The sequence below is a fragment of the Cyrtonyx montezumae genome, unplaced genomic scaffold (assembly GCF_038088225.1).
Source record: "Cyrtonyx montezumae isolate F1298 unplaced genomic scaffold, pur_monq_1.0 scaffold_23, whole genome shotgun sequence".
NCBI lineage: Eukaryota > Metazoa > Chordata > Aves > Galliformes > Odontophoridae > Cyrtonyx > Cyrtonyx montezumae.
In genome coordinates, this window is record NW_027071970.1 from 5,090,345 (window position 1) to 5,108,873 (window position 18,529).

Sequence of the window (18,529 nt, forward strand, 5' to 3'; positions counted from 1 at the left end):
ACACCTTTACTCTCCTTCCTCTTAACTTTTAACATCCAGCTTCCCCCCCAACAGCAACATCTGCCAGCTGTGAGCAGGGACCCCAAACAGAGGCGGTGCTAAAATCATCATGCAGTGTCCTTACACTGAGCATCAAAAGAACTCATTGATTTTGCACACTGTAGAGTGGCACTTACCTGAAAGCTGTCCTGGGACACGACATTATGGGTTGTCTCCAAAGAGGAAAAAAAAAGAAAAGAAAAAACAACTGCATTTTTAAATCACAAACTCTGTTGTTAGGATCTGTGTGTGTATGCATATATGTGCCTACCTGTCCTTCCACAAATGAAGAGTACTGCTGTTACAGTCCATGTAGGGCAGTACTGGGAGGAGCACAGCTGTGTCCTTTCCCTACAAATAAGGACAACTTCCACACGTGTATGCAATAAAACTGTATTTTTGCGTGTTTTTGCCTTTTTTTTTTTAATACAGACATTTGTACACTTTCTTACAAAACTGCAGGTAACTACAACGTTTCTTAAATCATTTTTGGTCGGCAAGTACTGTAAAATCTTTGTGTGCAATTATCATGTATTTACAGGGCCTCGTGTTAGTGATTTTCAATGATTATTACAATAATGTCACACACTCTCAACATAAAACATGGCTTAAGATAAATATATTAGTAAATAAATATTCTGAGAACATATTTCCATAAATGAAATGTGCTGCTATACATATACAGAATATATACAAGATGCTTTCTAGCTTTTAAAACATTTTAAAAAATGGTAATGAAGGAGAAAGAGCCCTTTGACCATATTACAAATCTTTACAGCAAATTTTATACAAAACAATTTTAAGTGCTATAAGATCATTTAAAAAAAAAACAAAACATTTTAAATAGTGCCTCATGAGCCAAACACAATGACAACTGTTCATGGAAGTAGTAGGAAGGTATTTTGTTATAAAAACCACCTATCATGGCAGCTGGCCTGTAGCTGTACAGACATACTGAGGATGAACTACACGTTGGCTATAAAGCCAAACGCAGAAACCAAGCGTAGGGAATCTCTATAGGGACTGTGGCACTGGCAGAGAGCCCCACTACACCAAAGGAGGTCAGTACATCTGGGAACACCTTTAGAGCCACGTTTCATCACAGGGCACCGTGCAGTTACGGAGCACAGTACATCTCAGGTGGCCTCAGAGCACCTCACAAAACCCCAAACAAGATTACCTGGGCGGTGTACCACGATGTGTACAATGCTTTTTGTTGGAGTGGAGGAAGGAGAAAGGTTAAGACTTCTAAAAAAAAAATAAAAAGCCTTGTAGAGTTTCTTCTCCTAACATACCACTTACTACAGTCATTCAGAGAATGAATAAGTTTTCAATAAACTTCACACACAGGAAATACGTTTACTGCAATTTTTGTTTCAGTTTTCTACGCAGACATTGGCTCGCGTTGGTTCTCTGAGCAGCTGAACTGGGGCATCTGTTCATTTAGTGAGATCTAACAGAAGCTCCTTTCAACAGAATTGTGTTTTTCCTAATTTATCAAGTAGGGAAAGTAAAAGTAAATAAGCCAATCTAATTTGTTGTCTCTTGTTTGCTTTTTATAAAGTATTTCCTTTGGGACTAGACAGAAAAGAAGTTATCTTTTCTAGTACTCAGAATTAGCCCAGTGCTGTCAAGGACATCATGGCTGAAAACATGTGAAGCATAAAACTCTTTTTCATGTCTTTTAAATACCTTCAACACATACTGAACTTCAGACCAATCTTTGCAGAAGGTTGGCAGTGTGGGCATTAAGAAAGTAGTTTCCCTTTAGGAGAATTCCTGCTGTGAATACACACCAGGCAGGATGACACTGTGTCCTCAGGCACATGCAGCATGACAGGCAATTAAACCATGCTATGGTGGCCTCTTACTCAGAAGCCTCTGTTTCCACAGGAAACAATTGCTATCAGAAGTGACGACATAATTATCCCATGATAACAAATGTCCCCACTAGTACAAGAACAAGAACAAAAGTATGTGCCCAGGCTAATGGAGTACAGAGAACTCTCTGTACACAAGATGAAAATGAAGCACAACTGGCTGGGCCCAAGAAACCTTTAAAACAGATCAATCTATAGAAGCTTACATCAACCACAGCAAAGAAGGAAACAACGACTAAAGCAAGTCCTCATTTTCCCACGTGCAGTGGCTGACAAGCACTGCTGCCCTTAGGCATGCTTGCAGGCTATAGGGAAACAGGACAGATTCTGACCTATTTCCAACATGAGCCAGGCAAGCAACAAGCCCCCTGCAAACTCGATGGTCCTGCGTATGCCAGCATTTCCCACAGCCATGAGGGGGGCTACAAGTGCCTGTAAAACTTCCTATGGAAGGCAAGATTCACTATCTACAAAGGTTTCACCCTTTCTAAACCCTTTCTTCTACCACCTGTTTGAGGGAAGGGTTCCCCCCTCAACATTCTTCACCAGTCAGAAGATACAATGAGGTCCATGTTTTAGCAGGAGATGGGAATATGAACAACCCGAGCTAACAGTATCCCTACCCCCAATCTGTTAAAACTAATCATGATGGCTGGAGACTCTTCCTAGCCAAATCATCAGAGCAGCATAAAAGGTGGGGAGGGGAGAGGAAGGAGACAGTCTAGTCCTTTTACCTCTCTCAAAATCACGCATAGAACTTGCTGGCTACTAGGATTTGCTACTAGGATTAATTGATATCTGAACATCCATTCAGCAGCTGTATCCCTCTGGACTACTTTATTTCAAGGTGCTATCTGGTTTCTAAGGCAAGTGTAGCCCTGAGCTTATCAAAGGCTGGACTCCTTTAAGTAGGAGGTAACAGCGTCTACACATAGCCTGGCTTATTTAACACACTGTGTCACCTCTCAGCAAGAGCTGACACAGTCACTTCTAAAAAGAAAATATAAATAACATTTTGTCATTAATATAGAAATGGCAGCAGAGTTCAGAATGCTCCACACCATATCCCACATGGGCTTTGCACACCAACGGAGGCCTGAAGGCTTCAGGCAAAAGGGAGAAAGAGGAAAATCAAGCTGATGTGGACATAGAGGAAGTGGGGGAGGGACTTCTCCACATTACCACTTTTGTGTGTTTGTCAAAGCTTAACAAATTGAAGTCCGTGTGAATTTGGAGTCTGTGATAAGCTCCACTTCTCCACCTGGTGTCATCTGGACAAGTCTAGTCACCAGTCTGGCTTCTCTCCAAGGGATGAGATCCAGCACCTGAATGATAAAGACAAAGTTTCTGGTTAAAAGTGAAGAGCACCGCACCTAGACTACTGCGTCCAGCTTGGGGTCCACCAGTACAAGAAAAAGTGGTTGACTGGAGCAAGTTCAGCACAGAGCCCAGGTGCTCTGAGGACTGAGCCCTGTGACAAGAGGGTGAGGATGCAGGGTTTGTTTGCAATTCCTACTCTACGATTGTCATGGAGATGGAATTGGGCTCTTCATAGCAATGTGCTGGGGACAAGAGGCAACAGGCTGTCACTGAGACATGAACTGTTCAGACTGGATAAAAAAAGAAACTTTCCTTTATGAGCACAGTCAGTCAGTGGAGCAGGGGACAGAGAGGCTGTGCAGTCTATGTCCTCTGGAGTTTGTCAAGATCTGACTGAATAAACATAAAAAGTCTCATCTGAGAAACTGAACAATATGGTGTCATCTCAGAGTTGACTCTGCCTTGAGCAAAGGGTTGGATTACACAACACCTCAAGGACCCTTCCAACCTAAGATACCCTATGTTTCTATTAACTCATTTAAGCAAGACAGGTAAGGAAGAATCCCCTTTGTTCCACAAGTGGTTCTTTTTCCCCTTGTACAAGTCAATAGCAGAGGCTTTCTCACATACTCTCCTACAGCAATTCCAAGGTTTACACTCCTACTTTCAGCTCCATCTTGTCAGTCCTCTCCTGACGCTCCGGCCTTGCCTACTTTGGCACTATCCATTCAAACATGTCAAAGCTTCCAGGACTGGCACAATGTCCCTGGCTTTGGGGACCTGGTACTGTTAGTCCCCACACAGTATGAGAATGAAAGCTCTTAACTATCATCTTCTATCCCTTTAGCTAAGGCCAAACGAGCATAGCTAACAAGAGAAGAACACTGTTAGGGAAGGATTCATTGTTTGATAACCTGCTCTTATGCAAAAGATGGCAGTAATCATTAAGGCTGCACATACCTGGGAACCCAGCAGGGATCTTGCATTTCATATGCTTTGACTGAAATGTAGTGAGTAACCAAAAAAAGCAAACAGAATTACCTGTGACTTGCGTGGTCGCTGTCAACTTCTGGGAGTTTGGAGTGGAACTAGGAAAGAGCATTCTGGCTTCCTCTTCCTGAGAGCAGTTCTGACGTAGGAAAGATGTTGCCTCATAGCACATCTCCCTCTCGTCCTGTACCTCTCCTATACCTTGGCAGTGCAGGTAAGTATCTAGCTCAGATGTTCCATCCCAGGAACTACAGCCACCCGTGTGGGTCCCTTGGCACTCTGTAGGTAGAATTAGCTCACAGTCTCTGTCTTCAGGAATGATGGGAATGCGTTGACCAAGATCATGTACACCCTTATAACAGCTTGGCAAGGTGTCATCAGGAAGCGTGTACTGCACATTCACTGCATAGTCTTCTGTATAGCAGCCACCACCTCCACTGCCACTGTTGCTACTACAGGCTACCTGCTTCTCTTCATAGAAGCAGCATGGCAACCCTTCGTATTTTACCCTATCTGTCCTATGCAAGTGGTCTGATTTAATACTGTACAAGCCCTGGGTGCTCCCTGACTGTGGTTCTATCCCTGGGCCACATGCCCCCCACAGTGGAGAGCTGAGGAAGAGTGCACTACAGTCAGCTGTCCCATTTCTAGGCTCCAGGGCAGAGTGCTGGAGTTCAAAGCAGCACGTGCACGCTTGCTCCATAAGCGGCCCTGTTATCTCTGGATTCTTCCAGTTCATTTTAACATCCAAGGTAGCACCAGGAGCGGCCTCAGGTCCTCCCTCTGAGGTAGTGCCATTTGGATCCCTGTGCTCTAGTGAGGAATTACTGCTATAGTTCATATCCATGCTGCAATTAGACAGTTGGTCCCCTGAGGAAGAAGCTGGCACAGGCCGGCAGTCAGCACTCACCAGACTGTGACCGTGAGCTGGAAGCTCATCCTGGTGGGGGTCCTCCAAGAGAACAATTGCACCCTTGTTTGTACCACCAGCCTCACCTACTCGGCAAGGGCTTTTACTGCGGTAGATGTATGGGTCATAGTCACTGCTCAAAGAACTGCGGAAGGTGGAGCAGCTCCCATAAACACCTTGGTTGCTGACCTCAGTGCAGTCAACCATGGAATCGCTAGAGGAGCAGTGGCACTGACCAGAACTGCTGCTGCTGCTGTCACTCCCAGGGCAGTCAGCTAAATATCCACTGCACACTGAACGATGACCATGATAGCAGCTAAAGCTGGAGGTACTGCCACTCTCCAAGTGAGAGGAGGGCACTACGTGTACCACAGGAGGGAAAAGCATACTGCTACCAGGCTGAAAGGCACGGGAAGGACCCTTTGAGGAAAGGCCAGTTGAAGGCTGTCCATCTTGCTCAGGGTAACTAAGGCCTTGGAAGTAGTAGTGCTGATACATGGTCTCATATTGGGAAAAGCACGCTGCTTTAGAAAAGTTCCGTCCTCCAAACTTGGGTCGTCGGAAGTTGTGTGCAGGAGAATAAGCCCTATGCTCCAGGCTACAGTGGTGTGTGTTTAAACCATGGTCTAAATGAATAGGCTGATAACTTCGGATATAGGCTGCAGATTGGGCTTGGTAGAGGTTCTGTTCCCCATGTCGCTCAACTGTAAGCACTGTGATCGGATTTCCATGGGGGTCCATGCTCGTCCGTGTAGGATATGCTGTTATCTGGTTTGCTCTGTGCACTCGGCCTGGGTAATGGACAGGCAGAATCACCCTCTGCTGCCGGCTGCGTGCTGAGTTGATGGATTCCAGGCAGACCGGACCTGTGTTTCCCTTCTTCTGTTCTGAAGGAGAGAAGGAAGAGTGGAGAGGTAGGAGTATGATCTTCCAGGTTAAGAGCAAAGCTGGCAGTCACTGCTGTTGTTTTTGCTTTACACATTACTTTACATAAACCAGTGTTAATGGAAGATTTTTTCAAACTTACAAAAAAATTCAAGTATTATTAGTTCTATTACATTTATTTGTCCTCGCTGTGTTCAAAGGCTGACCAATGCTGCTCTCTGCTGAGCACAGTGCCAAGAACAAGAGAAAAACAGAAATGTGGCTTGTTATTCTAGGGTATGCAGTTATTTTTTAAACAGCCCTAACTTCATTTCTAAGCTGCTGCAATGCAGTACATCTATGGGCTTTACAGAGATTTATGTACAGGCACAATTTCTGTTTCATGCTGTGAACCCTGAAGTCCAAAATCCATGATACTGCTGAGCATCCCCATCTCATTTGAAACACTTACCAATGATGTTATGGCGGCAGTGAGGGCAGGTGTGATGCTGCAGTAACCAAGGATCCACACATTTCTTGTGAAATCTGTGTGTGCAGGGAATGACACGCAGCTCCTAAAGGAACACATGAAGGGACACAGAAAGTACTGATGCATAATGAGGAAATCCTCACACCTTATTCCTATATTTTTTTTTTCAACATAGCTCGATTCCTGCTCTAAGACACACTAATGAAAAAAAAACCCAAACAAATTCAGCCAAAAGCACAGTGGTGAGGGATAAACTGCCTCTGAAAAAGTGGTCTACAGTCATGTTAGAACTTCACTGCAAGTAGCCTACATTTTTCAAGGTGCTTTTTACTGTGTGTCCTATGCATTAACGCCTTGGGGGAACCCATCCTAAAGTACTGAAGTCATCTCCAGCACATGGAATGTACTTAAAAAATCAATGGAGTCAATTTAACAACATCTTGCCTACAACAACTAGCAATTAAAAAGGCCCAGGGTCAAGCAAGAACAGCACAGCACACGTGATACTTATTCCCCTTGCCCAACACTCCCATCCTTCATCTGTTCAGAGAATTTCCTGAGCCAGTTGGGTATTTATCAGCACAGAGAACCTCAGAAGACCATTCTTCCAAGTATTATTCGAATCCTCCATTGAGCTCAGGTTTTGAATAGGTGGCATGCTTTGGCAATGAAATTCCAGAGGGCTAACTACCTGGAAGCATAGAAATACAACATTCTGATTCTGATTGAGTGCCATCAAATGAAACTGCTAGAACCAATCTTGTATGGAAAAAACAACCAAGTGACCTAACAAACCAACAAAAAAACACCATCTGATTCATGTTCAAGTTCTCCATACACTATATAGTACTCCCTCTTTCCCCAGCTAATCATTCTTCCAGGTCAGGACTAAACAGTCCTAGCCTGTTTGGTCAATGTTTGTATACAAACCATGGCAAATCTTTGATCTCTTTTCTGAAACATGTTCATTTTCAACACATCTTTTGTGAAACGAGTGGCAGATACAGTACATGTGTGAGCACAACTGAACTTACACAGTGGCATTTTTATGTTTTCGGTTCAGTTCTCTATGCTTCTGCTTCTCGTTTCTAATATCTGAGTTGCCTGATGTGCAGTAAAGTATTGAGCTGCTATCACAAAGCTAAGTAAAACATCTGCAAGTGCTCCAGAACAGTAATGCTCACCTCACAATCCATCCCTTTATAGATGTGAAGCTACCATTTGTTCTTCTATTCTCTGTGTTAGTGAATTCATGGACCGTCCTGTCAGTTCTGCACAACCTTTCTGAAGTCTGCCCTCATCTTTGCTACTTTGATGAATTTCCCATTAGCTGACTTCATTAAATTTCTGCTTGTAGCACTCAGATACTGCACCTTTAAACAGGACGGATCTTTCTGGCATAATTTCAGACTAAAATGTCCCCTGTTCATTTTTTATATGGAAGTTTGAAGCTATGATTGTTGACTGGCTCTATCTTAAGGGGCCTATTTTCTATTTCATCCTTCCATTGCTTCCTTTGAGTAGAACTATGTCAGAGAAGGCAAGCACTGATATCAACACACAGGTGGTAACCAGGAGGCCAGAACTGGCTCCTGTTCTGGAGCTCCCTCCTTTCTCTGGTTTCCCATCAGTGCAGCCTGAGAGAGGTATCAACTGCAAAATGAGACCCCCTCAGCTCTCACTTTGCAGTGTAGTGAAAAGCCCTCGAGATTTACATTGGTAAGTGCAGAGTGCAATGGAGGCTGAGCTGGCTGCTCAATGTAATCTGTCCAGCAAGTGATACAGCCCAAACATGCAATGCATCCAGCACCTAGCTGTATAACAACAGGGCTAAAATAAATCAGCTACATTCTCAGCCTAAGTTGAAGAAATTTTCTGTCCCTTACCTCCCCATCAATGTACTTCTCCAAGCAGATGGCACAGTCAGAGGTAGAGCTGCTACTGAGTGTATCCAGTGCACCGCAGCTACCTTCACGGTGTCCCTTGCTTTTGGATTTAAACTTCCTGGTCTCCATTTTTTCCAGTGCTTGCACTGCAAGCCTGTTCATGGAATTCTAGAACATAAGAAGAAAAAAAAAGGCAACATTGCTGCATAAGGGACTGTAGTGTAGTAGTAAAGAAAAGACCACCATATCAAATTAACGCAGCTTACCAAATCACAGCAGGCTCAAACCAATGCACAGTGCTTTGCATTCCTTATACATATGTACCCACGTAGTGAGCAGTTTACAAATACAAACTTCAGGGTCCACTAGCTTCTATTTGCTTTCTCTTTCACATCCGATAGGAAAAAAATACCTCATCCAGAAATACTTCATATCAATATTTTACACCTCATAACCTTCTCCAACTAAGAATTAAAGGATATTACTCTACTGAGTTTTGATTTCTTCTAAACCATTATAATCTCTCCACAACACGTCAACAAAAGTTTGGACTTCTTTTGGAGCACATCAGTGCTACTGATACTCAACCTCTGAACAAACAGAAATGCTTTTCCTTCCCAAAGGCTAAATGGTTCATTCCATGCTCAGAGTCTGAATTTAACTGAAGGGACATGAAAGGTCAGCGTAGATCTCCTTTAAAGAAATTCTCACATCCTTTCAAAGATCTACACCCATGGATAAAAACCTTTCCACAAAGATGGCTATTCTAAATTAGTGCACTGTATTCCTAAAGGTTGCAAGGAAAAAAGGACAAAGTAAAAGAAACTAACTTTCAACAAATACATTCAATAAATGCACCATTACTGCTCTTACCTGACTACGTCGTTGTTTCAGTTTTATCTTGACAAGAAGAATGAGGCAAACAAGAGAGACAACCACAAAGAAGGCCAGGAAAATTCCCATATCAAAGTACTCGGTGGGTTGCTTAAAAATTAGAACATTATTATTATTTTTCCTATCTTTATATCAGAGTCAAATCTATTGCTCATTTCTCTTTTCTACTTTCTCAGTGGTCAATGTCACTTGTACATATAGATAATGCTAAGTCGATGCACTCTGCTCATTAATGAGGATTCTATGGGACAAACCTGAGGTACATATGTTACTGCAAGTGAATGAAATACACTCAGTGCCACTCATGAAACATCAGATTCACAGCAGCTCTGGACTAATTCTATGCAATAACAGTTTGTTTTTTTTAAATTGAATTATACTAGTACAAATTTTCATGGTTTATTGGTTTTCTTATGTATCTAAGCAAGCAAAAATGAATATTTATATCTTCAGCAAATGGTGCACTTCTCACCATTCTCACTTCTTATCAGAAATATTCCTTGAAAATAAAACAAAAACAAAGCAGTAACTGGGTCATTGCTGACCTCTACTTTTGTTGTTCTTATGTAAACTACATACGAGGTGTGCTAAAAAAAGAATCTCTAGAATAACACTTAATATTAAAACTACAACTACCAAACATACAATAACTAGCCCATGTTTAAAGTACTCAAGAAATACTACTTAAACCTGAACTGTCTTACAAACCTGAACTGCTAGGTGCGTGCAGTAACTAAGTTACACAACTAAGAAGGAAAGCCTCTATCATGTAAAACTGTTAGCCATTTATAAATAATAAAGAATATATATAGAAGACATGAGGTCCCACATTGTGGATTCTACACTTACATCAAATGTAGCTACTTTTCCACAGTAAAGTTCCTCAATTTATTTAGGCCAACAGAATTTCTCATCTATTAATTCTTACGGGGAGCATCAAAACATCTTCGTACTCTGTAGTTAGCAAGCACTACACCAAGTAACAGCAATGCAACGTTCAGATAAAGTTTCTTAAAGTCTCACCCGTGGGGGGCGATGCTGAATCCTTGCTCGTGCCACTTTCTGCTTGTTAACTATGTTCATTAGCTTGACAGCATCAGCACCCTTCACGTACACCACTGGTCTCTTCAGAGGGTCTTCTAAGCCCTGGTTCAGCTAGAACAACAACAAATCTACTCAGAAGGACAAGCACTTCTCCCCTTCTGGAGGACGGAAAGAAAAGCCAAATGAACATGAAAGCGGAACCGATTCAAGCACCAATTGTTCTTCTCTACTACAAACTTAAGAGTTCACTTAGGTCCTTTGGCTGAGAATCAAAATGCATGAAACTCAAATGTCCAGAACTGCATGAGAAGGCAGTCAATCAAGTACCTCTTACGGCTGGTGTATAAAACTAGGTCTTGTCATTCATCTTCTGGTTGTATTTGCATAAGCTGCTGCTCTGTCCCGTAATAGAGCCTACACTGCCAGCTGCTGCACTAACCTCGTTCCACTTTCTTTGTGCATGAGAATACTCAATAATCAACTAATTTTCCAATTACTGTGGCTTGCTGCACCCAGTTAATTAGCAACAGTCAAGGAAGGAGAGCTGCTGTCAGTAGATGGAAGACACAAAGAGGCAGCAACTCAGCTTTGTAAGTTCAGAGACGGATGGATGGCTGAAAATAATTGGAAGTTGTAATACAGAAAAAAGACTGAAACAAGATAGATAATGTCCTTGAGCAGATATTTTTGGTGTATAAAATGGAAAAAACCCTGAGAACATTTGCAAAATTAAGCCTGTAGCCTTGATGTACACCCAGATCACAGCTCCCAAAGCACCTACTGCAGAGTCCACATTCCTTTGTCCAACAGATGCTCATTCCATAATTAAAGCCAGCTTTTAAAATGTAAACACAGATAGTCTCTCTTTCCCCAGGAAATTCAGGCTGCATTTGAAAATATTCCGCTTCACTTGTTTCTGCTGTAGCTCTCTTAAGACAAAAGAAAACTAAACCAAATGTAGACTATTTTCATACTTGTTAAGTTTATTATCTCTACTCAGTTAACTCGAAATTGGCTGGCAGGATCTTGTCAAAGCTTCTCACAGAAATATTATCTCACCCATCTCAAATGCGAAGACAGAACTTACACAGTGACCCCCTCAAAAAAGAAAAATTCTGCTTGTCCATATTTAGGCCAAAATTCAACAGTTGTGAATGAGAAAAAACAGTTGCACTTTTTTTGGTTTTGGTAGGAATTTGATTGAACCAAGTTGGAAGCCCATTTTGCAATCCTATAAATAACAGCTGCTCAACAATACTGCTGATCACAAGCTGGGTACGGCCAAACACCCACACATAGATCTGGGTGAAGAAACCTCACTGCCTCGAGGCCACTAATATCTGCCTCTATCCTTTCTCAAAAACGCAGTACCAGTATTGGATTGTGCATTCCAGCAAAGGCTAGAAGAAAAATCTAACTCTCCACACCCCTCTTCTATCATTTTCAGCATCTCCACTGCTTCTTGCCTGTCAGAAGGTAAGCAGGAAAAGCACAGCACCACATTAGTCAGAATCTGCACATCTTAAGGTAGTTGTGCTCAGAGGCCTGCCTGTCCTGCCCTCCTCCCTCTGCAGTTCTAAAGGAGTCCAACAGAGGGTATAATAAAACTAAGCTCCCTCCTTCATACCTGATCAATGGCATCTGGGTTTTCAGAAACATCAAAGATGACCGCTGTGGCTCCTCGCTGCACGGCTCTTTTTGCCTGCAATAAGAAAGACAGCAGCCTCAGACTTATCCCAGAAGATAACAGTTACCTCCGAAATTACTCCCTTTCTTCATTTCAGGACAGTGAACTTAACACTGTTAGATTCTGTGTAGTTAAAATAAATGACAGCCATTGCAAACACAAAAGTTACTGAACCAACGTAGAATGCAGTTAAACGTCACCATAGCTTCTGCAGTCTCTCCTTTTTCCCACTGAAACTCCATCTTTAACAAACTTTAAAATGAATTCAGATGTGATTTAGACCCTAAAGATTTTAAATACAATGTTTTTACTTCCCCCCCCCCCCCCATCCTTATTACCTGGGAGCACTACCAAAACTGCCGACCCTGTGATTTGGGGTGGAGATGCAAGTTTACTAGAGTAGAAAATAAAGGTAGACCAGGTTCTTTATGCTCTGTAGGTGTCCTAGGCCATGACAAGCTCTTGGTAGAAAGCTGTGCACAAAGTGCCTGAATTTTTGGGTCCTCGGAGAACATTGCTCTCTTTGACCACTGGGGGTCAGAACGGTCGCATATAACATTTCAGCGTCAGAGCTGTTTGAATGTAAAGCTTTTAATCTAACAAGGTCCAAAGTTGGAGTTATCAACAGTGCAAAATAAGACATTAGAAGATACAAAAATTTTCTGGGATACATTAAAAAGAGTACTTTATCCTCCTTGGTTAGGACAGCATTACCAGTTTCTGCCACTGTGCCTCTACATTTCACTCCAGTGTTGCTCAATGGCTCCATAGAGCAATCACTGCCAGAAACTTCTCAAATCCTTGCTGGATGCAGACTGCAAGGCATTATTTATCCATTATTTCCTCCACCACCACAGGCTAAACAAGAAGACACTGTCTCTGCAGAAAGACTAGCAAAACCTGAACTTGAGATACAAAAGCAGCGTCCAAAATTGGTGGATTATGAAACATCACACAGTGTTTTAACATTTAATGACTTAGTTTGGAGGGGACCTTAGAGATACCGGCCCCAAGCCCCTGCCATGGGCTGGGTGCTCCCAACCAGGCTCAGGTTACCCAGGGCCCCCATCCAACCTGATCGTCAATATTTCCAGGAATGGGGCACCCACAGCTCTGGGCAGTACCAGGACCTCACCACCCTTCAAGTGAAGAATTTCTTCCTGACGTTCTACCTCAACCTCCCCCCTTTCTGTTTAAAGCCATTCCCCCTTGTTCTATGACTATCAGATCCTGCAAAAAGTCTTTAGTTACTAAGACTGTTGACCGTAACAGAACTGTGAGTTTGAACGTCTTCAGGTAATTTTCTTTGTTCTATTCCTCTATTTCATTTTTATTTTAAAAGTAACAAAACCCATCAGACAGCACATGAGGGAAACCAACACCCAGACGGAGTCTCTTTCTCAGAGCAGCAGGTATTTGTCCTCTTTGAAGTCAGCACACCTGGCTAATCACTAGTAGCTGTTGGGGAGGAAAAGTTAAAAGGAATTCAGTACACATTCTCCATTGAGGAGATGTGGCCCTGAGGTGAAAACTCATCCCTGTTTCCCTAGGAGGCATCTTTTACAAACATGCAGTGTATGTAGAACTGTTCAGGGAATTTAGGTTGTTCTTTCACAGTGGTCAGCCAACAAGCTTTGATCTCTGAAAATACTCTTATAAAGGATTTGGAGGTCGGTTCAGAAAAATCCTTCATTTGCAAACACATCAAATGAGCAGTTACAGCACAGCAATTCATTAAGATCCCATCAATGAGATGGAACCTGTATTTTTTATATTGTATACTGCAAAATCAGATGTGATAAAACAAGGGGGAATGGCTTTAAACTGAGAGGGGAGATGGAGATTATAGAAGTTCGGAAGTTTTTTACTCAGAGTGGTGAGGTGCTGGTACAGTCTGCCCAAAGAAGTTGTTGGTGCCCCATCCCTGGAGGTGGCCAAGGCTGTGGATGAGCCCTGGGAATCCTCAGCTGAAGACGCACCCAGCCCCAGTGGGTTGGAGCTGTGTAATCTTCAAGGTCCCCTCCAACCTAAGCCATTCTATGCTAGAAATTAAAAGCACCAATTAGATTCAAAAACAGTGCTGGAGATGATAACATCCTCTCCCATGTCTCAATATTAAGCAGTATAAGAAAACTGGAAAGAATCTCAAGTAATACAACTTGAAACATTTTCTACAAGACTGTTCAACAATAGCACCATACCTACCAAAAGGGTTTCCCTTGTCATTCTACCTGATTTTCTGTTGCTCCCAACACTTATTCATAGAAAGTTTTATTTAAGCCCACTAACAGTTGAGCATCAAGCCAATACTCTAAAAATTAATAATGATACGTCACAGGAATATTTTGATTTATTGGTACCATGGAAGATTGAAATTACAGAATCATTTGAATCAGAAGGGAACCTTAAAGGCCACCTGGTCCCTCTGTCCTGCAGTGAAGAGGGACACCCACAGCTCCACCAGGTGCTCAGAGCCCCATCCCCTGACCTTGGGTGTCTCCAAGATGAACGAGTGATAAGTTGTGGCAGTCAGGTGAAGTCGCTGGTAACTGGAAAAAAAGCCACGTTGCACCCGTTTTTAAGAAGGATAGAAAGGACAACCCAGAGAACCAACCACCCATCAGCTTCACCTCAGTGCTGGGAAAGATCACGGGACAGATCCTCCTGGAAGCTATGCTAAAGCACGGGGAGAAGAAGGAGGTGAGAGGGGATAACCAGCATGGTTTCACCGAGGCATATCTTTGGAATGAGACCAGTACCACAGTGTGCAGACTTCAGGGGGTTCCCACCCTTCACGTGTGCCCACTTCAGCCCCATCCCAGGGAGCAGCACATGGTGGGTGCCCGCTCCAGCGCTCCGTGGCTCCAGCTCCACCGCTTGGCGGCAGCCCGGCCTGACCTTCCAGGTTTTGCTGGCAAGAGATCAGAGAGCAGCCACAAACACACCACACAGCCTGCCGCTCCCCCTTCCTCCTCCTCCTCCTCCTCTCCTAAAACTCGTTTTTAAAACCACAGTGCTCTGTTGAGAAGCAAACGAGTGCGAGCAGGCTGAGGCCTGAGCGGAGCTGCTTCTCTCATCTGTTATTCTCCTTCCCATTGGTTGGAGGGGACAAACTGGGGACTCACAGAGCACCCACAACCCCAAAAACCTCAGGGCTGAGTTGCAGGGATGCCCTGCCTTCCTCTGTCCCCAAACCCTTAGGTTAATTATAGCCAAAACGCCTTTGAAAATACCCCATCCACACCCTAACAATCAAAATAGCTCAGAATAATGTAGCCGATACAAGTCCCAATTAAAATGATCCCGGTCTATAACAAGCACGTGACTTTTTCACATCAGACTATTCAACACTTTAAAGACTGCCCCCTAAACACATTTTTCTGAGCAAAGTGGCCAAAACATGGACCAAAAAGACACACACCAGTCAGGAGAGGGGGAGAAACAGAAGTTGCACTGCTATCTGCTTTACCTTCATAACACCAAGGTCAAACATTTATTTCCTCAATTTAATTTCCACGCAATTACCAAAAAGCAGTAAAGATGCCAAGTACAGAACTTTCTGAGATCAATTCTCTTCAATGGTTTAAAATAAATGACATGTTACTTCATCACAGTATGTATCATAGTATCCTCCTCTTTTGCAAATGAGAATACAAAAAAAAAAACAACAACAAGATGATGGCACTTTCAGTAATTTTAGTAGTTACTTTTTAGTAGTTACTTTCTGTTCACAATGACAGTCATTCTCCAGTTTTTCTTTACGTTCAGAGTTCAAAAATCAACACTATGGAACAGTGAACTCTGACCTGTTTGTACAACAGGGCCACCACACGGAAGCATCACCATCTCAACTTCCACTCTTTCTGAAGGGCACTCCCACATCCTTTTGGTGAGGCCCTGGCACAGGGTGCACAGAGGTGGTGGTGCCCCATCCCTGCACACACCCACAGTCAGGGGATGGGGCTGTGAGCACTGATGGAGCTGTGGGTGTCCCTGTGCACCGCGGGCAGTGGGAGCAGATGGCCTCTGGGGGTCCCTTCCAACTCCAGCCATTCTATGGTTCTGTGATCCTGACTGATGATACAGAAAGGTTTTGTATCTTCTGTGCATATCAGCAGCTAATCATCTGACAGGTGGAAACAAAGCTGAATTGTGCAAAAAGCTCTCGTTTAGAGGGTACCATGCACACCTTTCACCTAGAAGCAGGACTAGGGTTAACAGCTTTCAGGAAGCCATCTACCGGCAATTCCAAACTTCTTTTGTCCTTAAGTACACAGGATAATGAAACACTAAATCTAAGTTAGCTATACAATAGGAAGATGGTCACACTCTGGAAACAAAAATCAGGGGGTGGAGCAGAACCTGTTCTCTGGGTAAGGCACTCAGTCCTTAGTTTACATCTTTTGCATTTAAGCACATGCTTGTGTAGTTGATAGGTGCAGGATCAGACATGGGCACAATTAGCTAACTTTCCCATAACAAACTCACACTTCTATTCCATCTGGACCTCAGGAAGCACTTTCTCACTGCACAGTTGACAGAGGTTGCCTGCAGAGGTTAGTTACAGAGTCTCCATCCTTGGAGAAAAGTTGCCTGGACACTCCTGGGCAACTGTGCCTCCCTGCTTAAGCTGGGGTTGGACCAGATGGCTTCCAGGGGTCCCTCCAACCCCAGCCGTTCTGTAAGGAGCTCTTTACACAATAGAGACAAGTCAAATAGTGTCATATTTGACAAGCACAACCTTATTTCACTGCCTGGAATCCATGGGAAAGAAGGAGGTTCTTGCTGTGCTGCTCACAGAGTGGCTCTCATCCAATGTATGAGCCTTAACCCACTCCCAGCTTTGTGCAAATGAGCCAGAGAAGACAGAGTCACAGTCGGCGTTTTCAGTGGTTGCAGATAACAGACTGATCACGCACAAGCACAATTAGAGGAGAGGAACAAATGCTTAAAGTCGCGTGAAGGGTGGAAGAACAGGAAGAGGTCCATGCACAGCATGTTAACATTGTGGTTATACAGGTGAAGGAAAACACCTGATGAGGCATGATATGTATATTTAATGTTTATCCAAGCAATCTGGAGAACAAAGGTAGCAAAGGATGTGTGAAGAATTTTAGTCCATAACTGCTCTGAAAACTTTGCAGCAACATATTCCTACAATCACATCAGCAAATACTGCAAGCTGTACTCCAACACAGAATCATTGATCAGTTTGGGTTGGAAAGGACCTCAAAGATCATCATCCAGATCCAACTCACTGTCATGGGCAGACACCTCCCCCCAGATCAGGCCATCCAAACTCCATCCAGCCTGGCCTTGGATGAGGCACCCACCTGAAGCTCCACTGTGCAGCCTGCTCCTGAGTGTCATCATCATAAGAATTTCATCCTAATATCAAATCTCTTTCTACTCTTTTAGTTTAAAGCTGTTACCTCTTGTCCTATCACTATATTCCCTCATAAAGAATCTATCTAGTTTTCTTACAGCTCCCCTTCGGGTACTTGAAGGGCACCATGCCTCCCCGGAGCCTTCTCTTCCCCAGGCTTAACCCCAGCTCACTCAGCCTTTCTTCACAAAGGTACTCCAACCCTCTGATCCATTATTTGTCCCATACACTGATTTTACCTACATACAGACACAGAATCCATTTCAACTAATATTTTCTGTATTGGTTTCGAGTGCTGTGACTTTTTCCCCCCAGAAACACACGCAAAAAGATCACCTTAGAACTGCACAAATCTCTACTCATCTTGATTAAAGAATTAAGCTAACTAACAAAATTATTTAAGATTTCTATTTTCCAATCTTCACAGCAATTCTTATTGGATTATTTTGCTTTGTCTGAGACACGGTACTTAACAGGTTAAAAATGCTTTAAGTATACTTCAGTTAATCATAAACTAGGCATGGAACAATCAAGCAAGTTAGTTGAGTTTTCCCCTCAGAGAGTCGAGAAAAAACAAGCTGCTAAAATCTATGTTTTGTTATCTACTTAGGTTAGGTAACATGAATAGGTTAACAATAATAGGGAAAAAAAGTCCAACAAGGAAGACAAAGATCTAGGGGCTCTATTAAAAAAAGAGGTCAGTTCTACATTAGAATTTATTCAAACATAAGGTAGACTTTTGTTCATAACTGAACATTGGACATAGGTGCTTCTAAAATCAGAGCTATAATACCACCTTTGAATTTGCCTTCCCTCAATCCCTTAAACATCACCAGCCTCTCACCTTATCAGGGTTCCTCTACTGAAAGATACATGGAAACAGAAATATGCAGTGTGTTTATTATACATTTTAAAGGCTTTTTTTTTGTACTACAAACACATCACACTGGATTCATCAGCATCTCTGTACTGTTCTCATTTGCATGGAGATCTAGACACAAGAATACAGCATATTTTTTAAGTTAACTTCCTAGATTAAACTGACAAACTGATAGAAAGGAAGGATGCTGCCAAAGTATCCACTGCCTGTATAGAGCCACAGACATAACTTGTTGTTAGTATCTTGGCTTCACAAACGT

General features: G+C 42.9%; 1 protein-coding gene across 1 annotated transcript in view; it reads right to left on the reverse strand.

Annotated features, from left to right (window-relative positions):
- Positions 1 to 1,121: 1,121 nt before the first annotated feature.
- Positions 1,122 to 18,529, reverse strand: part of ZNRF3 (zinc and ring finger 3) — a 71,040-nt gene continuing 53,632 nt past the window's right edge. The window contains exons 3-9 of the mRNA XM_065738960.1: positions 11,945 to 12,019; positions 10,297 to 10,428; positions 9,253 to 9,363; positions 8,380 to 8,547; positions 6,476 to 6,578; positions 4,281 to 6,026; positions 1,122 to 3,244 (exon numbers count right to left, since the gene is read on the reverse strand). Coding sequence (XP_065595032.1) covers positions 3,201 to 3,244; positions 4,281 to 6,026; positions 6,476 to 6,578; positions 8,380 to 8,547; positions 9,253 to 9,363; positions 10,297 to 10,428; positions 11,945 to 12,019 — 2,379 coding nt within the window. The 3' untranslated portion in view covers positions 1,122 to 3,200. The remainder of the gene's footprint in view (positions 3,245 to 4,280; positions 6,027 to 6,475; positions 6,579 to 8,379; positions 8,548 to 9,252; positions 9,364 to 10,296; positions 10,429 to 11,944; positions 12,020 to 18,529) is intronic.